The following is a 22,588-nucleotide window of genomic DNA, read 5'->3' on the forward strand; positions in this document are numbered from 1 at the left end:
ACAGTGCAGTTAAAGGATGTAAGTGGCAGAACTAGAACTATTTTACAAAAATACTGTCTGAGATGAGTTGGAAAGCTGAAAGTGTCCTCCATGTGTTTCAGATTTGGTCTGTTTCAAGCGTGGCTGTTTCTTCACACAGGGATAGCAAAGTGCAGGATCGGTCCCTCTGACCTTTCCCTCTCCTTTCAGTTTCCCAAGGCCCGTTTCTGGGGGAGTTCTGGATCTTGTTTCTTTCCCCCAGTGTGGTTCCAGTTTGCACCAAGATGTAATGTCACAGCTATTCCTTCCTCTGTGGTGTTCACTTTCAATGTGGCCTCATCCAATCCATCCGAAAAATGCACTACTGCACAAAGAAGGAGACCTTATTATACTTGAAGGGTTTAAATTAATTAATGGCCTGTGCCACTGGGACATGCCATTACTCAGCTGGTGTGCTATACCAAAGGTCACTTCTACTGTATGTTCATCACCTGCTTTTTTTTCTCTCCTGCTAGAGAGGAATTCCCTAAAATATTAGAGAAATTGTATTTACGGACCTCAGAGTTAGTGAATCTCCTTTAAAGCAAGAATTTCAGGGGAAAAGAAAAAAAAAAAGTAACCCTGTGTTAAACTGCGTTTTGTTTCTTTGTTTCTGTGAGGAGGGCACGTATGTACATTCACATCTTGTAGAGAACTTCCTGGGAGAACTGTTTTGGAATTCCTGGTTAGAATACAACAAGCTCTGAAGTATGCAAATAGAATTACACGTGGCTGCGTTATTCCGCTATGGAGATGATGTTTGTAAGGCCTACAGGCACAATTAAAACTGTGCCGCTATAGCACAAATTTAAATCTGTGCAGCATGAAAGCGAGTCTATAAATGTATTCAGAAACACTGTACATTAGCAAATTAAGAAAGTGAATGCATGTGAAAATTTGATTGATGCAATTTTGATAATCTAACCCCCCTAATTTGCAAGTGAACTTGCTGTTGTTTTAGATGGGTCATTTTAAGATGTGTGAATTCAGCGTATTTAATGGTATTCAACTGAAAACGGTCGCGGGATCACTTTTGGCTGGCATGTAGGTCTCTGTTATCCCATTTTCAAGCACGGAATTTGTTGTACAACCTGGCAATCTAAGAGAGTAGCTAATTTTTTATAAGCAAACCTAAAGTTTCATTACTGAGTATAATCTATCTACTCGTCCCTAGTTTTATTTGTACAAGGGCTAGACTAGTTCTGCAGGCTCGTGAAGCTGCCCTGTGGTTTCAGGGTGAGATTGATGTGCAGCGATATCAAGTGTAGTAAAGAGCTTGTATGGTAGATGTTGCGATGTTCCATCAATGTGCTGTTATTTTATGTCATAGCTAATGAGGTGTCAGCATGATTTATTAGGTTTGCACAGCTGTGTTTTCAAAAATTTACTAGAGTTTCTTCTTTCTCCCACTTTGGAAGGAGGAAAGAGCATTCTCCCTGGGACTCCAAGGAGCAGCTGACGTTCACCCATCCCAGACACCTTTCCATTTCTTTGCTCCGCTCTGCAACTATGGTGCCTCGATCTATAGCGTTTCAGGGCTTTCCAAGGAAGCATGCTGTAAAGTAAATTCAGCTGATATTTATCAGTTTTCCTGTGGGCTGCAGGGGTCTGTATAATGAAAATGAGACATGGCAAGACACATTACCGTGACTTAAAAAGACCGAAGAGTGATGAGGCTGTCTGACCTGCCTGATTGCATTGGTTTCTTTCCTCTGTTTAAGAGCAAAAAGGGTCCTCACTGCTTTCACGTTTTGTTTAAGTTCAGTTCTGCAGGAGGTTATACTTGCAGTGAGTGTTTTTTATCCTCCAGTATTTATAACCCACGGCTGCTTCAGTGAAGGCTTCTCAGAAAGCCTCCCTTAAGCAGGATAGCATCTACAGGGAACTAACAGCTTCCCAGTTGGAAAACATTTTTGGATAAGCAAAACCAATGCTAAGAGCACAGGTCACCCCTGTTTTGTTACATCCACCTCTACTGAGTGTTTGTACTATCATATAAAGAGTTCTCCCCCTACACTCCGTAGAAAGCTGCTGAAGCAAAATGTACTGTGCAGAAAGATTTGATCATGGAGATGGAAAGTTATTTTGTTAATGATTTGAAAGAGCTGTTGCAAGTTAACAATATTCTGTTATGTTTACCATGCTTTTATTTGAAATTTATTAAAATAACAGTAGATTAATACATGCAATTATAAAAACATGCCTACAAACTAAGTAACTGTGAAGTTGTCTACATTTTATCATAAAGATATGGCCAGAAGTTGATATTTCTGAAATTCCAAATATGTAGGAATATTACATATTAAATACTCAGTATATGATAGTGAGGAGACTGGCAATATTTATTGCAAAACTAGAAAGAGCAGATGGTACCCATAAGTATAATAAAATAAGAAAAACCTTAGAACTTCTCCATCTATTTCTAAGCACAAATTTGAATATTTAAGTAGTTTGTCAAACTTGAGTAATCAAAAACATGCCTGAATGCTGTAACTGCAAAAACTTGGCTGGGGTCTGCACTATTGTACTAAACAAGCCGCTTCTTACTGAGTCCAAAGTGTGCGCCTTCATATGTAAGTAAAATTTGGGGATTTTTTTCAAGACATAGACGGGTAAGACTAGTTCATAAGCTGCAAAGACAAATAGTCATTTGAAATAAAAAATTTGAATTATCTTTGGAAAATGTAGCTCAGTTGGATAAACAAGAACAGTGTGTTAGCATTAAAGACTATTTTGCTGGCATCCTCACTGACCTTCCTTAAAGAGCACACTCCAGGTGTGCTTTGAAGCACTTTTTTTCTGCAACTAGTATAAATATGGAATGCTCTTTCTTCTTTTCCAGTGTCTACCTTGTCAATGCATTTAATCTGGAAAGAATAAATCTGGTTTTGCATTTTTCTTTCACTTATTTTCATTCCCAGGATACATACACAAGAAACCATAGGCCAAATAACTTTTTTTTTTTTTTAATTAAGACATATGCAGAATCTTTGCAAAGATATCAGCAACTAAATGTATTCTTTTTCCTCTAGATCAATGAACTGAGCCACGTTCAAATCCCTGTTATGTTGATGCCAGATGATTTCAAAGCATACTCGAAGATTAAGGTGGACAATCACCTTTTCAACAAGTAAGTACAAGTAACAATTCTTTGTAGAGGGGGATAGTGGCAGTGATATTTTATGAAGTACTATGAACTCTGTTATTTTTCAGTTGATGTGACTGAAGTTTTGATGATTAAGTTAATCCTGTGATAAACATAACCATCTGTGCTGTTCCAAAAAGTAACAGCAGGGGCTGCTGGGTAGTATTCTTCTTCCATATGGTTTATTATTGCCTTATGGATATCTTATATATTGAAGATGATCCTCTCTCGGTGTGTTTATTTATGGCTGATATAAACATTGATTTGAGTATTTTTTAAAACATAAATTTAGGTGCATATGCATTTAGTATTTTAAATTAAATATTTGAATGAGAATTTAAAACATATTTCAAAGCTTAATAATGTGCAACTTTTAATAATTCATAATAGGATATTATATCAATCAAAGTTCCAAACGTATTAAGATCATTTAATGTAATATCCACATCTCTTAAAAATGATGCTACATGAACAGGATGTGCATACATACAAAACTATTAATGATGCTTTGTGTACAACCCATTTAAGAATATTTGGAAAAAGGAATAATTCTGCTATTTTGGGTCGTTTTTACTCTGTGACAAAGTTCAAAGTTACTTCTCTCAAGTATAAGTATGAAATGAACAACTGAATATTAAAACTAGCTCTGTACTCAGTAAGTCCAATTTTCTTGAAGTTTGGCACTGTCAGTATTTCCTAGTGTCACCAAAGGTATATTAATTCTTGTATAATGCAATCTAAGGTTTCACTTTTGAAATAATTCAAGGGCAATGACAAAACATTCTTTTTTGCTTTTGAGTCCAGGTTCAGCTTGTTAGAGACAAATATATATAAATTTATTAAACATGGTAAAGGAAAGAACATGATGAGACCAAATCTTGTTCAAAAAGAGAAGGCTCTAGAGGGGAGATTGTAAATCTCCTTATTTTCTGCTTTGCATGAACAGAATACTCTCGAGTTACTTAATTACATATGCAGGTGAATGAAGTTGATTTGGTTTTGTATTCTTTCAGAGAAAACATGCCAAGTCATTTCAAATTTAAGGAATATTGTCCAATGGTTTTCCGTAATCTAAGAGAGAGGTTTGGAATTGATGATCAAGACTTTCAGGTAAGTTCACTTTCAAAACTCTTAAATCAGGGATATATACAGGGTTTAAAGGTTCATAAAGCTGCAGTTGCTAACAGGACAAAGTGCTGAAACACTTCGGAGGAAAACTAAGAGAAAAAGAATACATTCTCTCTATTCCTCCCCCCACCTGCAGCCAGAACATTTCTGGCTTATTTGTTTGCCTCCCCTGGCTGTCTTCTGGCAGCCTTCTGCTATCTTCCGCCCTCCTTGTTTCCCGGTATCTCCGAGTCATTAAAACTGAGGGGTGATACCTCTTGCAGGAGGAAGAAGAAACAATCTCTGGACGCTGCTGACAAGAGATGCTGTATTCAGCTGAGTCACTCTGATAACAGTCGCTTTAGGGATATGTGTATGTGAGATGTGGTTTCAGAAACCACCATGTCTGTTTCCTTCATGCTTTTTTTTTTGTTGTTGTTTAGAAAAGGGTGATCTGTGGCCAGGCAATTTCATACTGCTTCATTACACTTCATTTTTCCCTTTTTTAAAAGGGTCTGGAAACAAATAGCTTGCTAAGAGCAGATAGAGCAAAACAAGAAATTGCTCTACATTTGGCAGCGTTGTTTCTTGCAGTCAAAGCCTCTTTCAGTCTTTGCAAAGGAAAGTTCTTGAACTCTGCTTCAGTCAGATTTGCCAATACTCACTGACATTCCCTTTTCCATTAACTGTTCCTAATGCACATCATTTCCGTCATAGGGATAATTCCTTCTGCAATCACACTGCTAGACAGCCTGTCCTACATAGCACTCGCAGTGTGACCCACTGTCTGCTTCTTGTCCTGTTCTTTTGCTCTTTTAAGCTATTTTGTTATGGGTTACAGTTGTCTCTTAGCCTGTCACTAAAATATTTGAGAAGATATTTAATAAATAATAAATTTTGTAAAAGGTTTTGAGCAGCTAAAAAATTTGTAAAAATTCCATTTGTGATAACACTCCCATTCATGCTACATAGAGCAGACTGAATGCTGCAGCCCAAATCTCTATCTAATTCTTTCAGCTGTCCTCTTCACTGATTTTCCCCTTTCTCAATATGAAGCAATGTGTTAAAATGCATACATTGGTCAATATATGCTTGCACAAATGAAGGTAGAAATTAGGGTATGAATCTCACTATATAACCACTAACTTTGCCAGCAGGTGGAGAAGGGGGGTTCTTTTCCCTTTCCTTTCCTTTCCTTTCCTTTCCTTTCCTTTCCTTTCCTTTCCTTTCCTTTCCTTTCCTTTCCTTTCCTTTCCTTTCCTTTCCTTTCCTTTCCTTTCCTTTCCTTTCCTTTCCTTTCCTTTCCTTTCCTTTCCTTTCCTTTCCTTTCCTTTCCTTTCCTTTCCTTCCCTTCCCTTCCCTTCCCTTCCCTTCCCTTCCCTTCCCTTCCCTTCCCTTCCCTTCCCTTCCCTTCCCTTCCCTTCCCTTCCCTTCCCTTCCCTTCCCTTCCCTTCCCTTCCCTTCCCTTCCCTTCCCTTCCCTTCCCTTCCCTTCCCTTCCCTTCCCTTCCCTTCCCTTCCCTTCCCTTCCCTTCCCTTCCCTTCCCTTCCCTTCCCTTCCCTTCCCTTCCCTTCCCTTCCCTTCCCTTCCCTTCCCTTCCCCTTCCCCTTCCCCTTCCCCTTCCCCTTCCCCTTCCCCTTCCCCTTCCCCTTCCCCTTCCCCTTCCCCTTCCCCTTCCCCTTCCCCTTCCCCTTCCCCTTCCCCTTCCCCTTCCCCTTCCCCTTCCCCTTCCCCTTCCCCTTCCCCTTCCCCTTCCCCTTCCCCTTCCCCTTCCCCTTCCCCTTCCCCTTCCCCTTCCCCTTCCCCTTCCCCTTTCCCTTTCCCTTTCCCTTTCCCTTTTCCTATTTTCTTTTATTTTCTTTTCTTTTGGTAAAGCTGTCATGAGCCTATTGCATGATTCCTCACTGTCCTGTTCACTGAAGAACTGCTTAAGGGGAAATACACCAAGACTTGGCCAACAGCTGAAACAGCTGGGGCTGTTGCAAAAATATCAGGTTGCATTCCTGGTACAATTTTCCTGGTGGACCAAAGAGATGTGCTTTGTTAGGGAAGATATGATCCTTTTATATGAAGGTTTTCCTTTTTCTTGATAAAGGGCAAGGATCAGTGTGTCAGAGAGGATGATGTGATTGGTCCTAACCTTGAAATTATGATGTCAGCTCATGCTTGGTACCTTTGAGAAGATGGGCTAATGACAGTAGGCAAAGTTGTATTTCAGTAAATATATATTAATGTTTCAGTAAATACTTATTAGAAGATGCTGTCATTAGTTAAAGCTAGTAAAATTAGCATAATAAAAAATTGTGCATACCACAGTATTGTGGGCTGTTTTCATCTCTAGTACTATTCTAGCCAAATCCGGAATTCCTGTGTTGTAACTACTACTGATTGGATTTATTAATTGTAACTAAATAAAATGTCCTAATTTTCAGATTAAAAATAAAGTATTTTTTAGTTATGTGTTTTGAGTTTTTATGACAATGTAGCCAAACAACAATACAAAAGAAGAAAGTACAACCACATCCTGTTTTTTGATTCAACACTTATGTGTTAGTTGCAAAAAACATCTTCAGTGCTATTTAGTATTTCAAGTATATCTAACATAAAAGAGAAGATTAGTTAATATAATTTTGACCAAAGGGAAGACAATATCTGCATTCACTATTCTTTTATTCACTATAGTGAATAATTTTATTTATAATATATTTATAATTATAATTTTATTTATAATTTAATTTATATAATTATAATTTTATTTTTTAATTATATTTATAATTTTATTTAGAATTTATTTAGAACTAATAGTGAATAAGGTAGTTTAGGGAAGAGATAGCACATAACTTTCTCTACATAGTGTGTTTCTTACAAAATGATTTCAGGAAAGGAGTCTCAATCAATTATGAACAATGTCATTCCCGTTATTGAGCAAGACAGGACTGGTGTAGATAAATAAAGCCATTTACCATCTTCATTAATCAGACACATCAGTATAAATTAGGCAGAACACTCCTTTTAAACCTTTTTGTTTTCGAAGTGTTCTGCAGATATCCTTGATGAGTTGTTCCAGGGGGCAGATAGTGCTAACTCATAAGGAAAGATTAACAACAACAGCAAAAACCCTACCTCATGAAAAGAATTTGTTAGTGTATGGTCTAGTTATTAGGCCATACTCATTTTAATTCTTGACATTGTGTTATTTACTTTGTACAGTAGTTTGGTGGAATGCTTAACACACAGACAGATTTCGTTCACATTCAGAGTGATTAATATGGAGATTTCCCCGCAGAGATCTCTTAACCCTGAAGAGGGATTTAAGTCTTATCAAGTACCGTTTTTTCCCTGCATTCAATCCAACTTCAGAGTCAGGAGAACTAACATAGTTCCTGCCCTGCAGGAAGCCATTTCTAGTCATGACGATTACAGTTCCTGTAATGGGCTCCCACCTTTCACATGATGAAAAGCTACTTCTTTTGTTGAAGCATCTTTGGTAACCTATCCTACATCTGTCTGCCTTTCATAGCTAGTTGGGCATCTCTGAGAGATGTTTTGATTAGTACTGAGGTAGGATTAGTTTCCTAGAGACACGTGTGATTCATTCTTTATTATGGACAGCAATGTGGAGAATATAGTACGAAGTTAAACATCGGGTTTTATTCAAAGTTTGCCTTTGTTATGACAGATTACAAACTTTTTATGACATATTACGTCCTTAACCTAAGCTAAGAAACTTTGTTCGTAAGCTAAGAAACTTTGTTCGTATGTCAAAAATTGCTTTATTGGACCATGACCTTCCTTTTTGTTGATCACCTCTTACTAGGGTATTTATTGCATCAAATAAAAATTGTCTGGCTGTTTTTCTTGTAAAAGGGAACACAGGCGATGATTAGTTAGTGTGAATCAAAATTGCGTTTGAGTACTGTAAAACCTTTAAAACCATTTTAACCACTTATATAGACGATAAATTATCAAAGTGAAGGAGATTTTGTGCTGTTGTGTGATTTAGATCTCATACTGAAGATAATTTGTAAGTGTCAAAGAAATTCCACAACCCAGAGCATTAAATAGTGGCAAATTTTGCCTTGATAGGGTAAATTATCTTGAGCTATTGTTTTTGTTAGTGTCTTCTATTTCATTGAAGAGGAATCCATAACTCTAAAGATTGTCATAACATTGACAGGAAAATATTTGAGAACATTAACTGTTCCTAGCAGGGGAAAAAAAAAATCAGTAAAGGAAATCACTCACTACGGTCCTAAATTAATTTCTAATTTCTGCATTCCCCCTTAGCTTCAGATATTGGTTTTGCAAAAGTTATTGTACAAAAATGCCTTTTTCCCAAAATGTATGGAGTCACTGAGGTAACCTTGGAGTTTATTTTCAACTTGTTTGACATAATTTCTTACCTAACAAAATCCATTAAAACAATTCTGTCAAGAATTGTAGGACTGGCTTCTGGAAACTGTAAAATTATGACAGATAAGCAAGCTAGCAGCTAACTGACACCTCCTCCAACCAACTCCAGAAAAAGAGGGTCTACTACTGTTTCAAGTGTTTCTGCTTCTGTTGCTTTTTTTAAAAAAAAAAAAAAAAACTTAATGTACTGTCCTCTCACACATCTGTTCTTGTTTAAAGTTCTTGCTGAATCCTACATCTGGATTCCACTAGGCAAAAGAGGGTTCTTGCCCTATAAAATAGAATTTCTCATACCAGAGGGCACTGATGTCCTGCTGTACCTAATGATCCTTCTGCTGGGGACGGGGGAGAGGGCAACTGATTTTCCTTAAAGTTTTATTACTTAGTGTAATAGGAGACATGTTCACTTCTCGCTTTGCCTGTCTGCAGGAGCAATTTGTAGAGGCTGTCTGTGCAAGATAAACAATTCATAAAGCACTTGTAGATGGTCCATAAGTTCATTTTAGTGTAGAGCTCCTTGTTATTTCTGCATGTGCATTTTTTCATATAAAAGATTAAAATCCAAAAATGAAAATTGAGATTGCCTTAATAATAAAAACCATATGAACTCAGTATCCTTCACTTCTCCTGATGTGAATCTCTCCTTAAGTTTCAGTATCTCTCACAGCTTTCTATACAGAAGAATTTCTACTGTAGCATGGCATCAGGTAAATACTGCAAATTCTAGGTTAATTTTTCAGAAGTTATCCTTTAATTTCATTTCCTTCTGAGGTACTTAAATTTCAAATCACCAAGATTCTTGTCAACCTATGAACATTTTTGCTCATTTTGTGTGACTTATCCAATTCCAAGATAACATATTAGGAGTTTACAAACTATTTTACAGTCTAATATGATATGTTTGTTGGAACAAAAACATCCATCAGCGGTGGTGCACCTTTTTGGAACAGGATAGTGCCTTGCTGGTCTGGCTGAGATGGATTTAACTTTCTTCATAGCAGCGTGTATGGTGCTGTGTTTTGGATCTGCTCTCGACCATAAGTGAGCGGCTGTGTGGGTGCTTGGCTGCTGGTCAGGGTCAACCTGCCACATCTGTCTGCAGAGTCAATTATGTCAAACAAGTTTCAGCGCATGGCTGTGTGCTCAATGCACAGAAAGCCAGGCTGTTCTGAGCAGTGGTTGCTGTTTAGGCAGTGTCCTGAGCTGGCTGCTCACCACAGATGAAGGCATAAAGGAGAGTTTTGGTTTCTTTAGACTCCCCACGGCTATTAATGGTTCTCTGAAGTGTCTGTGCTCCCCAGTCCTTGAAAGGGAGGCACAACTTACCTATTACAGTTAGGAAAAGTGAATTAATAATATTCATCTGTTGTAACTACAGTCTTTAATTAGATGTATTTAAAAAAAAAAATCCATGCAAAAGTTGTGCATATAATCCTCTTATAGAGACCTACCCCTCAACAGAAGTGTCAGCCCCTATGTCGTAAGTAATTTGAGATTCCTCACAACACCTCTGGATGATGGGTACAGCTGGTGCCATCAGTGATTAAGTGTTACTCAGTAGTGCCACTGTTTTAATCAGCTGCTGTTTTTTCAAAACAAAATGCACAGTGAGGAGTGATCTTAAATGTCTCCCACTCATGAAAATGAGCTGTGAAAGTCTTGCTAGGTCTTAGATGGCTAGATTGATGAGGAAGGTGACCTTCAGAGACCCCTTCCAACCTCAGCCATTCTGTGACTCTATGATTGAATCAGCTGGGAGTGTCCAAGGTACATTTTAGTAATTTCGTATTTCTCCTGCATGAGAGAGGGGGGCTGTAAATGGCAGAATGATCCAGACGAATGCGTGTCTTTTAGGTTTCCCATGTCCAATCCATTTACTTAGAAGGCTTAAAATAGAGCTCTGTGCTCATGCATCTGCACTGAAATTCCTTCATTTATCAGCCCTTGGTTTGGGAAGGGACAAGATGCCTCTAACATCAAACTACAGGCAACAAGGTCAGCAATAAATGTCTTTGCAACAACTACATTTAGAGTCGGATCTTGTTCCTAAGACAATATCCTTTCACTGACTATTTAATAAAATGCATAAATAGTCCTGGAAGCAAGAAGCTTCTGAAAGAAAATTTCTGTGCTGGTCATTTTAGCATGCTAAATCTGTGCATGGAAAGTTCTTGAGTTCATCTGCCAAATGAGGGACCTGCAGCAGAGCATCAGTCTGTGGATCCAAAACTGACATTGGCACTAAGACGGTCAGAGCTGCCGACATCTTGTTTGACATGGGCACGTGTGGTAGTGGTAGTAAGGTGTTGAGCCAGTTGTACTAACAAAAACTGTGGTGTTTGTAGTCTTTCTAGCATGTAAAAAAGTACGCAATGTGAATATGATGTTCTAGGATTTGGTGCCTCAAGTGTGAGTCCAAATAGAGATTTAGGGACTATGGGACTGAACATTAGTAGGTATGACAACTCTACAGATATTTTAACCTCTGCTTTTTCTTAGTCTTCCCTGGAGCAAACAATTATATTGCCTTGTCTTCAGCAGTGTCTTGCCTAAACTAAATATCATTCACAACTAGGTATTCAAATTAGAAAAAAAGTAATTTAGCATGTGTGGGCAACATCAAAAAATAGAGCAAAAAATAGGAGCACCCTGAGCAATTATAGAGGCAGCCCTTGAAAATGAGGCACCAAGCCAAGCTTTGCAGGGCTGAAGGAGAAAGGCTCATAAATAAAGATCCCTAACCCTTTCCAAAGCAAGTGCATGCCTTAAACTGGCAGCTCCATATCCAGACAGTCTGAATAGGGTAACTTGATTTAGGAAAGAATCTCGTATTTTGTTGATTATGCTCTCATTAGACCAAGTCAAAGAACCCATGACCTTGCTCACAAAGGAATAGCTCAGTGCTAAAAAGAAGAAAAAGTTTGTGTTTCACCTTTGTCTGTTCAAGATTTTCATGTCTTTCACCACAGTAATGACTCCCTGAATGCAATTTGCTTTTGAATGTTCATAGATGTTCAGAACGTGTACATCCACATCTGAATGAGACCATATAAGGTACTTGATATTTTTGACACATGAATCTAGGACCAGAGTGGCTTGTTTTTCTCTTTCGGAGCCTCCATGACATTCACCATAGCTCTTCGGAGCCCTGCTTTTGAGCTGACAAGAAATCGTAGTGTAGTGTTATCTATACATCAGCCAAAGGCAAGGGGAGGTCAAACACACTGAGTCTGTTTGCAGGATATGTTAGTGGTCAGGTATACATTGCTACATGCTAGACTTCTTAGACATATGTCGGTGTCAGAGATCAGTGTTTCTTGATAGACTGACGGACAGATTCAACCTGCAGATATAATGGAATGTCCTTTCCAGAAAATTTATCAGCACAGGCTCTAGCAAAAGCAATTTTCCCACCTCCTAACATGACAACTTATATGTTAGGAGAGAAATGTCTTCCTTTAAAGCTATTCTTCTAAAGGAAAAAAAAAAGAATTTACTGTGAAGTATTTTCCATTGTACTATCCTACTGCAGATATGAATGTGCTCAACAGCAATGGTAGAATGCGTGGTGCCAACACTCAAAGTAAACCCCAAAGTCTTCCCTACCCTTCGTTGTGTGACAAAACCATACACCTCTGGGTTTGATGCTTCTGGTGTTATAACTCAAATTACAACTCAAATTACGAGCCTCGGAGGCTCTACATCCAGTTGCATGACGCTGTTTCTGTCTGATATGCTTCTTAATCAGTAATCCAGGTCTAATTCATCCACATCAATGATTCCCAAGGTCTTTTAAAAATGAAATGAAGAAAGTTTGGGGAAAGCTGCGAGCTTGTCTTCGTAAGAACCTGGGCATGGCTCAGGCAGTGTCACAGAAGAACAGCCAGATCCTGTGTATGTAATTCCCCAAACAGCAGCGAACCCCTGCCAGGCTTTCCCACTGACCTATGATTTCAGTCATCACAGAGCATCATCTGTGCACTTGTTTTTGCCTATTCGTTCATGCAAAGCTTGCCCAGAGGCGCTCGTAAATAGCTTGGGATTTGATCTGATTTGTCTTTGGGGTATGTGGTTGAAATAGTAGGGGAATGTCTTGTGACGCTTGTTTTAGCATCCCACGACTTCTGAATGAGATCACAGTACCAGAAGCTGTTGTTTTCCTTTTGTCCAGACGTCGCAAGATGGGAAAGATTTAAATCAATGAGAAGCTGTTAAGCCAGTCAGTTAGAAAAATTGCTGTTCCTCTAAATCTCTCCAAGCTTTATCACCAGAATTTTCCTATTGCCCTTTTTCTCATTTTATGAAAAGCTCTGTCTCAATGACGATTTCTATTAGGCTCTCTTTTTAGATTAGTTACATAAAGTATTTGTATTACATCCGACACATAGTTCACATGTTCAAAGTTTCTAAAATATAATCTCGTCTGCTAAAGCAGTAGTTAAAAAACAATGACATTTCCATTAGATGTGTAAAAGATTAGAATGAGCTAATTAAATTGACCTTTAAATCTCCCCACCCTCTCAGAGGCCATGGCTAATCCTTGGCCTCCCACTGTGGAGATAAATATCCTTGCTGTGAACGCTTCAAGCAAAGTGGGCAGAGGAGGAAGAGCCTCACCAGCAGTTCGTCTTTGAAGATGGGGGCACTGCTTTGCCAGTTATAAATACAGCTTGCAATTATGGACGGGGAGGCAAACCTTTCCTGTAATCCAGTGGCAGGGCCTATGGCTCTGCCCTACGTGCTTTCTGACAAAAATTGTTTCATTTGGAACATACAGCTCCAAGCAGCTTTACTTGCTGCTGATAGAAGCAACCAACATCTCTGTAAATCGGGCTACCTTTTTTGCTACTTAGTGTTGGTATAACCAGCATTATCAATTACACATTAATTTCTTAGTTACAGTAGGCTGCTATTTTTATTGACCAATGTGCAAGGTAAAAGTAGACTGAGGATGCCTCTTACAAAGTGTTTGGCTTGATATTTTGTGACTTGGTTATTTTCTAAAATGCTAATTATTTGGGGGGGAGTTGTAATCAAAAAGTAAAAATTACGTGAATAATAGATGATTAAATGACAACAATCAAAATTTAATTGTCAATGAGCAATTGACATTTCATGTAGTGAAAACCTGAAGAAGACGCAAAATCTGTCCAAATGGCAAAGCGTGATAAAGACAAGGATTTCATACAAAACAACTTGGATCACCGGGCATTCTGAGCCTGTCCAAACGTTATGCCTTTTAATACAGTCAGATGAAAAATTATACGAATAAAAGGGAAAGCAGAACTACAGAGGGGAAGGCTGCATTTGAGGAGGTAGTAGCTCTGAAAACGAACAAAAGGTCAAAGAGGACAAGAATTTAGCACTAGTGTGAGCTCCTGATGAGAAGGAATAACTGCTCCCTTGGGTGGATATACTGGAGGATGTAAAATAAGACCAGGAAGCACTATAACTTTCTTGAACATCTATTTGTTTTATTCTTGAAGTTAATACTGTATATAGTTTTGGTGCTAGTCATCTTAAACAAAAAATGTTGACATTTTGGCTATAAAAGAAATATGGGAAAATGGCATCAAAGGAATTTAAGAACATAGAGAATGCCTTGTGATGGGAGTGACAGAGCTTGACCTGCCTCATTTGTAAAAATGGGAGTTGAGAAGTAAGTAGCATGTGAGTATACTTGCAGAGAAACAATTCTAGATACTAGATAACTAAGAATGACTGGAACTGAAAATCATTCAAATTCAGAATTAAACTCATCTTTTCAGCAATATAAATGATTAAGTACTAGAACAACTGTAGTGGTGAATCTTTGCCTTTTGAAGTTGGAAAATCAAGACTGTCTTTCTCGAAGTTGTGCTTTGACCAAAAGCCGAGATTGGAGTTCAATTTAAGAGAAGCTGGGTGATATGAAATGGCTTGTGATGTGTAGCATTTGTGTTGGATTCTAGTTTGTGAAATTCTGTGGAAGGCTCCAGAGGAGCTCCTCTGAGCTTCAAAGGATTTTGGATCAGGTGCCAAGAGCACCTCTAGAAAACACATTTTCCTTAACTAATGCACTTTCACTGTAGCAAGTAAGATAAAATTCTACACTGACAGAGATGCTGAGGGAAGAGAAGGGATCTATAGTAAAAAGAAATGAACTTTTAATTAACTCGTTAAAGAATAAGCTGTTCTTAGGTGGAATTACGATATAATTTAGGTGTGCTAAGTAACTTTATGTATCAAGAACTCTTTGGGAAATGACATATTAGTAAGTGGTGTAGCTCTTATTTATTTATATATTCATATATTTAAAGCTGTACTTAGATTATTTCATCAGAAATTAATTCTGTGATATGGGACAAGTTCTTTGTTATTTGTAGCCTGTTAGTACTACTGGAAGACCAGATGAATATTTCTGGTTGCCTGCTATTCAGTGCAATATAGCTGATACTTTTTATATTGATTTATGTAAGGGCAGTGAGACTTTCAGGCAGTTGTTTCTCAGAGGGAAACTATCTGGGAGAGAGGGGGAGGTACGCAAAAGAGAAATGTATCTGCTAGAGGTATCTCTGAGCTTGGCACGCTGAATGTGTCTTCAGTTGTATAAGTAATTACACAAGTAATTTAGCGTAGTCTTTAAATGACCTCATAAAAGTATTCACACTTCAGAAGTACAAAACCTTTCCATTCTCTTGAGACCAAAAGCCAGCAGGCACAAGATTAAAACTTCACAAATTAGAGGTGAATGGGGAATTGGCAGAGCACCGCCACTCAGAGCAGTAGGCTTCAGGAGAGCTGCTAAGTGAAGCTGTTAAGTGGAGCAGGGTGCGTGTGGCTGGCAGATGTTGGAGTCGTGAGGGCGAGGACCGAGGCACGCTGAGGCAGAGGCTGAGACAGCTGAGAAAACATGAACTGGGGACTGTGACCCTGTTTTCTCTGAGTTTTCTGCTCACTGAAGATATAGTGTAAGCAGGTGATTTTTATTACCTTGTTCTGACTAGTGTTCAGGTATTGTACGGCTACTCCTCTGTCTCCACGCAGTATGCAAGTGTTAGGTAGGTAGCAGCAGTGAGTGATGGTAAAAGGGTTGTTAGGACGTCGAACCTGTACCTTTAGAGGATGAAACTCAGAAGGTTTTTTTCCTATGTCTGAAGGTTATCCTCCCTGTTCTCTTTGCGGCTCACAGATCTGTTCTAAGTGAGGAGAGGCCCCTGTCCTATCTGCTCATATTCCGCTTGGTCTTCCCCTAATTAAGAAGCAGAGCCTGAGGGAACTCAGTCTGGCATTAACCATCATCTGTCTCTTCCTGCTTCTCCTTCCCCCTCCCTCCCTCAGACCTGCTCCTATTTTCCATTTGGAAAAAGGAGATGCTTAACTTACTATTTTACTCTTCTCTTCTCTTCTCTTCTCTTCTCTTCTCTTCTCTTCTCTTCTCTTCTCTTCTCTTCTCTTCTCTTCTCTTCTCTTCTCTTCTCTTCTCTTCTCTTCTCTTCTCTTTTCTCTTCTGCTCTGCTCTGCTCTGCTCTACTGTTATGTCCTCATCTAGATATGTCTTTTGGGGTAATATGTAATTTTAAATGAGAAAATTCCACAAACTTTCCACGCTTTGTGTGGTAGACTCTGCATATTAGACACCACACGGGGTGTTACTGATATTTCTGTCAGGGATGTCTTACCAGTTTCGGCTTTACGAGTGTCTGTGCATGAAAGAGACTTTAGCAGGGCCTCCCTGGACACTTTATGTGCTAACTTAGAAGAGACTTTGTATTTTCCGGCAAAGAATCTCTTCCATGTCTAATATATGTACTATTTATTTGTTGGTGTAGTATAGCAGATTTGTTTGTCAGGGTGAGTGGGGTGCAAAATGCTTTGATTTACACTTAACAGTTTTGGGTCAAACAGGTAAATTAAATACACTTACCTCAAAATTGGAGGATCTTAGTGTTATAGAATCATAGAATGGTTTGGGTCGGAAGGGACCTTAAAGATCATCTAATTCCAACCTCCTGCCATTGGCAGGGACACCTCCCACTAAATCAGGTTGCTCAAAGCCCCATTCAACCTGGGTGTTTTTAAGATATTTTTACGTAGCCATATTGTTTCCACTTTGTTCATTGATTTACTTGCTAATAATGATTTGTCAAGTGCAAACCAATTTTTGTGATTTTTTTTAAAGATACATTGTTGCAATGATCATGCAACAATGCCATGTATTTTACTGAAGACTGATTTCTAATTATAAAGGAACATAATCAATATATTTGAAAGGTAGGAAATTTTGCACTGATTTTTAGTTATAAAGGAATATGATCAGTATATTTGAAAGGTAGGATATTTTGCATGGTACATAGCAGCTTTAGAGGAATTAGAACTTTTCTCTGTTCACAGAAGTGAGTGTGAAACATGACAAGGAAAACTGTCCACAGACAATGCTGAGCCATGCATAATCAGCAGAGGAAAGTGATAATACAATGACTAGTAATAAGCCCAATATGATGGCATTAGTTTTAATTTTTCATCTTTTTAAAACATACTTATTAATTAAACTTACACAAGTATCAAAAGAAAGCACAGCAGTTATCATTGATCTTAAATATCCTTCATTTTCCACCTCCTTTCAGTGTTCAAAGGAGCTGTAGTCTGCCTCTGAAGAGAGCATTGTATTGAAAGAGTTATTACAGGAATGGAGAGTTAGTAAAAACAAAGTGTCAACAATTTAATTAGAGGGGTTTTCTTATCTTCAACATGTTTAATGTTTAAACATCTGATCTTTAATTTATTACTAGAGTCAGAGTATTGTAGAGAAGGCAGTCAGGTTACCTGTGCTTGTATATAGTGGTGCTGCTTAGCACAATGTTGTTTGGTTTATTCTAATAAATTAATTATGTACGTGGTAAAATGATAGTTACATGCATTCTTAATTAAACCTGATATAGATAACTAATAATAAAATAGCCATCTACTCAAAAATAAATGCCTCGCCATTTCTAATCTATTAAAACATTAAGAAGCAGTAAATTCTACGCTAAATAATTATCTACAGATGTATTATATTCTATTGTTAGAAATGTGTTCGGTATGATAGTTGTATTTGCAAATTAACTTGTCATTGCAGTTAGCAATCAGGCGGAATTCATTTCCATTAGAAAAAACAGCTATTGCAGGAGAAGACAAGAATCAGTGAAAACTAAGTGACTTAATGAGGTTTTGTCCAGTTGATTTAGAATATGACTAAATTTATTAATTTCTATTTGAATCTGACTAGTTTCTATTTTTTATGTCTGGCTTGAATTGTAATGAAAGAAGCATGATAAAAGGAATAGTAGATAATTCATTCTCTTATTTTTACGGCTGTCACTCTTTTTAAGTTAGAATGTCTTACTGCTTACACTGTCTGCATTTTTAAATGTGTCGAGTACCATATTCCAACAGGAAATATTAAAAAATAATAATAATAAGAGTGAGAATATATATGTGTTGGTTTTGATGGGTTGATACATAAATATATACTATATATTCCTGGTTAATAATGATATGAAAGGAGGTTGTGTTTGCAGGAACACTGTACCTGAAAAGCAGGAAGAACTATTTTAAGGCCTAACACTTTGAAGAGTGCAATTAGTGCTTGTGAAGACCAAAGGTGACAGATTCTAAAGGAGTGAAGGGTTATAGGAATAGCAGTGAGGTGGTTTGTAGTAAAAATGGTTTATTTTTGTCCCATTCTGGGCACAGAATTGTTGACTGAGCTTCAGCAGTTGAAAAGTCCAGAGAAGCAGCATCTTCTGTGGGCTGCATCTCAGCCATGGCGTTACCAGCAGTACTGAGATTCAGAGAGACTTTTGGATGCAGGGTGCCTCTACTCGTAATGAAACCACTCCTTTTTTCCTCTCATAGTGAGTACTCCCAGATCTTTCTTTCACTCAAATCTGACATGCTTTTTGGTGAAGAATGTTGGAATATACCTTAAGAGTACTTGAAATTTTGGACAATAATGCTAGTCCATGTTCTCCTTATTGTCTTCCCTCTTTCCCTCCTCCTTCTGAGGTTCCTTGGCAGACTGGCAGGTATACTATTTTGCAACTTTTTATAGCAAAACAACTTAAGGCTCCCCCTAGGTTAATTGCTTTCAAGATTTATACCACATGGCTTACAGTTTAAAGGGTAGGATTCTCTGGGAGCAATACGTTCAGAAAACTGTGGTTACTGACAAGTAGTTTAGCTTTATTGCAACAGTTAACCTCAGAATAATGCACCTTTTTCTTCTGGGAACAATAACAAATAATTACCCAGTAGCCTTTATTATTGCTAACTGAATTATAGCCTAATAATTTAGCAGTAGTTCAATTCATTATATACGCTGATGATTACCCATGCTTTAGCTTTTTTCAAAACTAAGAATAATTATTATGTTTCATCGTATTTTCCAGAGTTGGTGATGAAAGTAACTGTATTTGCATAGTATTTGGAAAAAAACACCACTATTATCAATTTGACATTTAAAACAATTAAATATAAGCCCTGGAAATAAAGCCAAGTTCTGACTCCAGAACATAGAAGGTTTCAACAGAGGGTGGTTTCTAAGACTAGCTCGATTTATGATTCAATTTTAAAATTAATGGAGTACTGACATCAAGTGTAGTACTAAGAAAATTCAGTCAATTTATAGTACGTGTTCTCTTGAGTAGACATTGTCTGTACATAAAAACATTTCAGTGATGGAGTGGTGGGAAATGAATTTGAATAAGGAACATCTGAAAGCAGGTATGGAAAACTACAGTAATGCTTAAATTCCCATATCTAGTATCTTCAGTGTATCAGGGCTTGCATCTGTTGAAAGAGGCTATCAAAGGCCAGTGCAGAGCACGAACTGAGTCTTCAGTGGTTGTCCCAAAAGCTCTGTTCAGTTTAGAGAAATTGTTTATTTATAATAAGCATTAGGGAAGCATTAACATACTTTTCTTCTTTAGTGGACAGAGAGGGTTACAGAGGAAAGCATCACGTTTTGTCACAGATATTAGTAATGACTAATTCATTGAGCAAGTCTAGAAGTATGAAGGGAGAAGTATGCAAAGATTTATTTCTCCTACGTGTCATAACGAAGCTTTTCATTTTCATAAGGCCTCATAGAGCTGTGTGCTTTTAGGTGATTTAATGTTATTCCTACTACTCCTGAGTATTTCAGTTGAACAAAGTAAGCTTGTGGGAAAATGTTCTTACCTCATGTTAAATTGATTTAAGAAAGCATCCCACATTTGGGACAGGACTTAAATATTCTGAAGGCCTATTGAGGCCAATGGGATTCCTGTACACAATTAGAAATACGGAGTTGTAATTGCGTGTGTTCAAGTGCCTACTTAAATTGGGGCTATAGTTGCCCTCATCTCACGGTTGAGGTTACTACTTAATAATAATTGGCACCTGTGCTGACCTCCTGGCACTGTGGTTGGACACTTTTGCATGTGCAGCTCCTGCTGAAGCTCCTAGAGCTCATGATCGCGGATTCCTGCATTGCTGGAATGAAAGCATAAATCTTCCTTCCAAAGAAGATACAGCTCCTATAATAAAAAAACTCTGGTGGTTTGGGTGCCAGGTGGTGGTGGAGAGAGACTATTTGTAATTACTTTGTAAGTATTTTGTGACTTGATTCACGGTGCCTTATCAAACCCCAAGAACATGTAGTGTTCTGTAGCTGCTGGAATTGAAATTCTGATATTTAGGAATCTGTAAAATCTGTTGCAAAGTTTCCACTTGCATACAAAATTTAATTACATCCTCTTTCTGCGAAAATGGCTTTTCTTCTTGGAGGGAAAACATTATTTCATCTGAGTGTGGAAGGTGGGAAGTGTGTTTCAGTTTAGCAACAGCTGTTGGTGCGGTGTGGTACAATGAGAAATGATAGCAGGAACTGGATTTTCTTTTTACCAGGAGTGATATACCAAATGGGCTTACTGCAGGTATATTGCATAAGCATAGAAATACTACAGTCCCTGACTATATTCCAGCAGGCTGTAATTAACTTGTTTAATCTTTACAGAGTATGGGCCATGTTTATGGAAATACACGTAGGGTGTAAGCATGTGTTTTCTCATGGCTGTGCTACTGCTCTTACTACTTATTTTTTTTAATATTGTGATTTTTAATTATAAAAATTCTGATCTGAATACTGCTTACTTTCTGAAAAAAAAATGCAGCAGATTTTGCTGCTGTTGAAGCACACGTAGTCTCAAGCTTCAGTCCAAAAATGGTCACTAACCTCCAGCTGTCTTTTCTTCTGACTGCTATACACAGTCATTAACTGATCTTCCCCTCCTGAGCCTGTGGGAAGATGGATGTGTCTATTTTGCCAAAAGAAGAAAAATACAATAATATCGCTTGCTTAATACTAGTTAGGAAATCATTGGAATAGCTCTGTTACTAGAACTTGGAAATCTAACTCTTGTTATGTACCAGATCGCACTGGCTCAAGAACAGGTCCTGCTCGGTTGTAAAATGATCGTGTTATTAGAGATGAATCCTCTGTATATACTTACTATGGTGTAGTAAAGTGGTTCTTTTGGATTTTAAGGAGTATATGTTTTCTTCCAAAATGTTAATAACATATCCATAACAAAGGGCAGTAAATTTTCATTGACTTCTAAATTGGTGATGGTCAGTACATTTCCCCAAACACTCTTGTTCTCAAAATATTTTTAAAATGATTTGTCAAGGTAATGCAATATAATTACATGCTTTGCCGAATTCAGCTTGATGCATATTGAAAAAGATTTTGAAATAAATATAAATGTTTTATATTTCATTTAATTAAAACTTGCATATTTTTGTCTGATTATGTGTGTTTTTTAATCGATTGACAGAACTCATTGACAAGAAGTGCACCGCTTGCCAATGATTCCCAAGCACGCAGTGGTGCCCGGTTTCATACATCCTATGACAAAAGATATATCATCAAAACTATAACAAGTGAAGATGTAGCAGAAATGCACAACATACTGAAGAAATACCATCAGGTAATACACTATTTATTGTCAGGGTGTGTGAACTCTTCTTATATATTACAATGCCAATCTTTTTTTTAGAGTGTTAAAAGTTTTAAATGAGTAAGCTCCTTTTCCTTACTAGGAAGATGCTCTTTCTTTGCGTTCCAGTCTTGAAGCTACTTTATTCTGGGCTAGCTTGGAGGTCTCTGTGTAGAAGTGTATGAATGCTGCAGATGACTTCTTTCTTCCTGGTCTAATCACTGAATGTGTTACACTAACACCAGATGTCAAATAATAAATGTTATATTGTATGAGAAATTAAAAACGGTATAATTAATGTAAAATTATTGCTATTAAAAAAAAAAACAGGTTTTGCCAATGTGCGTTTCTATAAATTGCTTTAAAGTGAGGAGATCCCTCAAATCACCACAGGTGGTTTTGGTACTGTGCCAGTGTATGATTTCTGTGGATGGTACAGAAGGGAGCAAAAGTTGGGAAACAGAAGAAGACTTAATAAAAATCAGTACTAACATACTTAGTCCCAGATCTGTTTGAGTAAGCTCTAAAGCTGCATAAACCAGGAAAGACACTAAAAATCATATAAACTATCATATAAACCTACAAAAGGAGGTGTTTTTTTTCCCTTCTTTCCACTTTCCTGCTCACTTCCGTGGGTTGGGATTCCAGGTAAAGACTTAAGGACAATCAGTTTTTTTGTTGTTTTTTCTTATCTTGTCTTGTGGTGATGTTCAGTCATTTTCTGATAGTTTCAGCAACTGTAATAGAAATCACAAACTCCATTTTGAATGCAACACTGAGTGAATATAAAGTACCCAGCTTGACTATTTTTTATACTGTTACTCGTGTAAAACCAGTTTTAAAGCCATCTTTTGAGGAAGAAGAGAGAAAAAGGCATGATTTTGGGGTGCTAGGAATTCAAGGA

The 22,588-nt window shown here is 37.7% G+C and overlaps 1 protein-coding gene across 1 annotated transcript in view; it reads left to right on the forward strand.

Moving 5' to 3' along the window:
* PIP4K2A (phosphatidylinositol-5-phosphate 4-kinase type 2 alpha) overlaps window positions 1-22,588 on the forward strand; it is a 109,121-nt gene that overhangs the window by 54,698 nt on the left and 31,835 nt on the right. Inside the window, exons 2-4 of the mRNA XM_080579939.1 lie at window positions 3,051-3,148; window positions 4,177-4,273; window positions 21,523-21,675. Coding sequence (XP_080436065.1) covers window positions 3,051-3,148; window positions 4,177-4,273; window positions 21,523-21,675 — 348 coding nt within the window. The remainder of the gene's footprint in view (window positions 1-3,050; window positions 3,149-4,176; window positions 4,274-21,522; window positions 21,676-22,588) is intronic.

The sequence above is a fragment of the Anser brachyrhynchus genome, assembly GCF_964034855.1.
Source record: "Anser brachyrhynchus genome assembly, chromosome: 2".
Lineage (NCBI taxonomy): Eukaryota > Metazoa > Chordata > Aves > Anseriformes > Anatidae > Anser > Anser brachyrhynchus.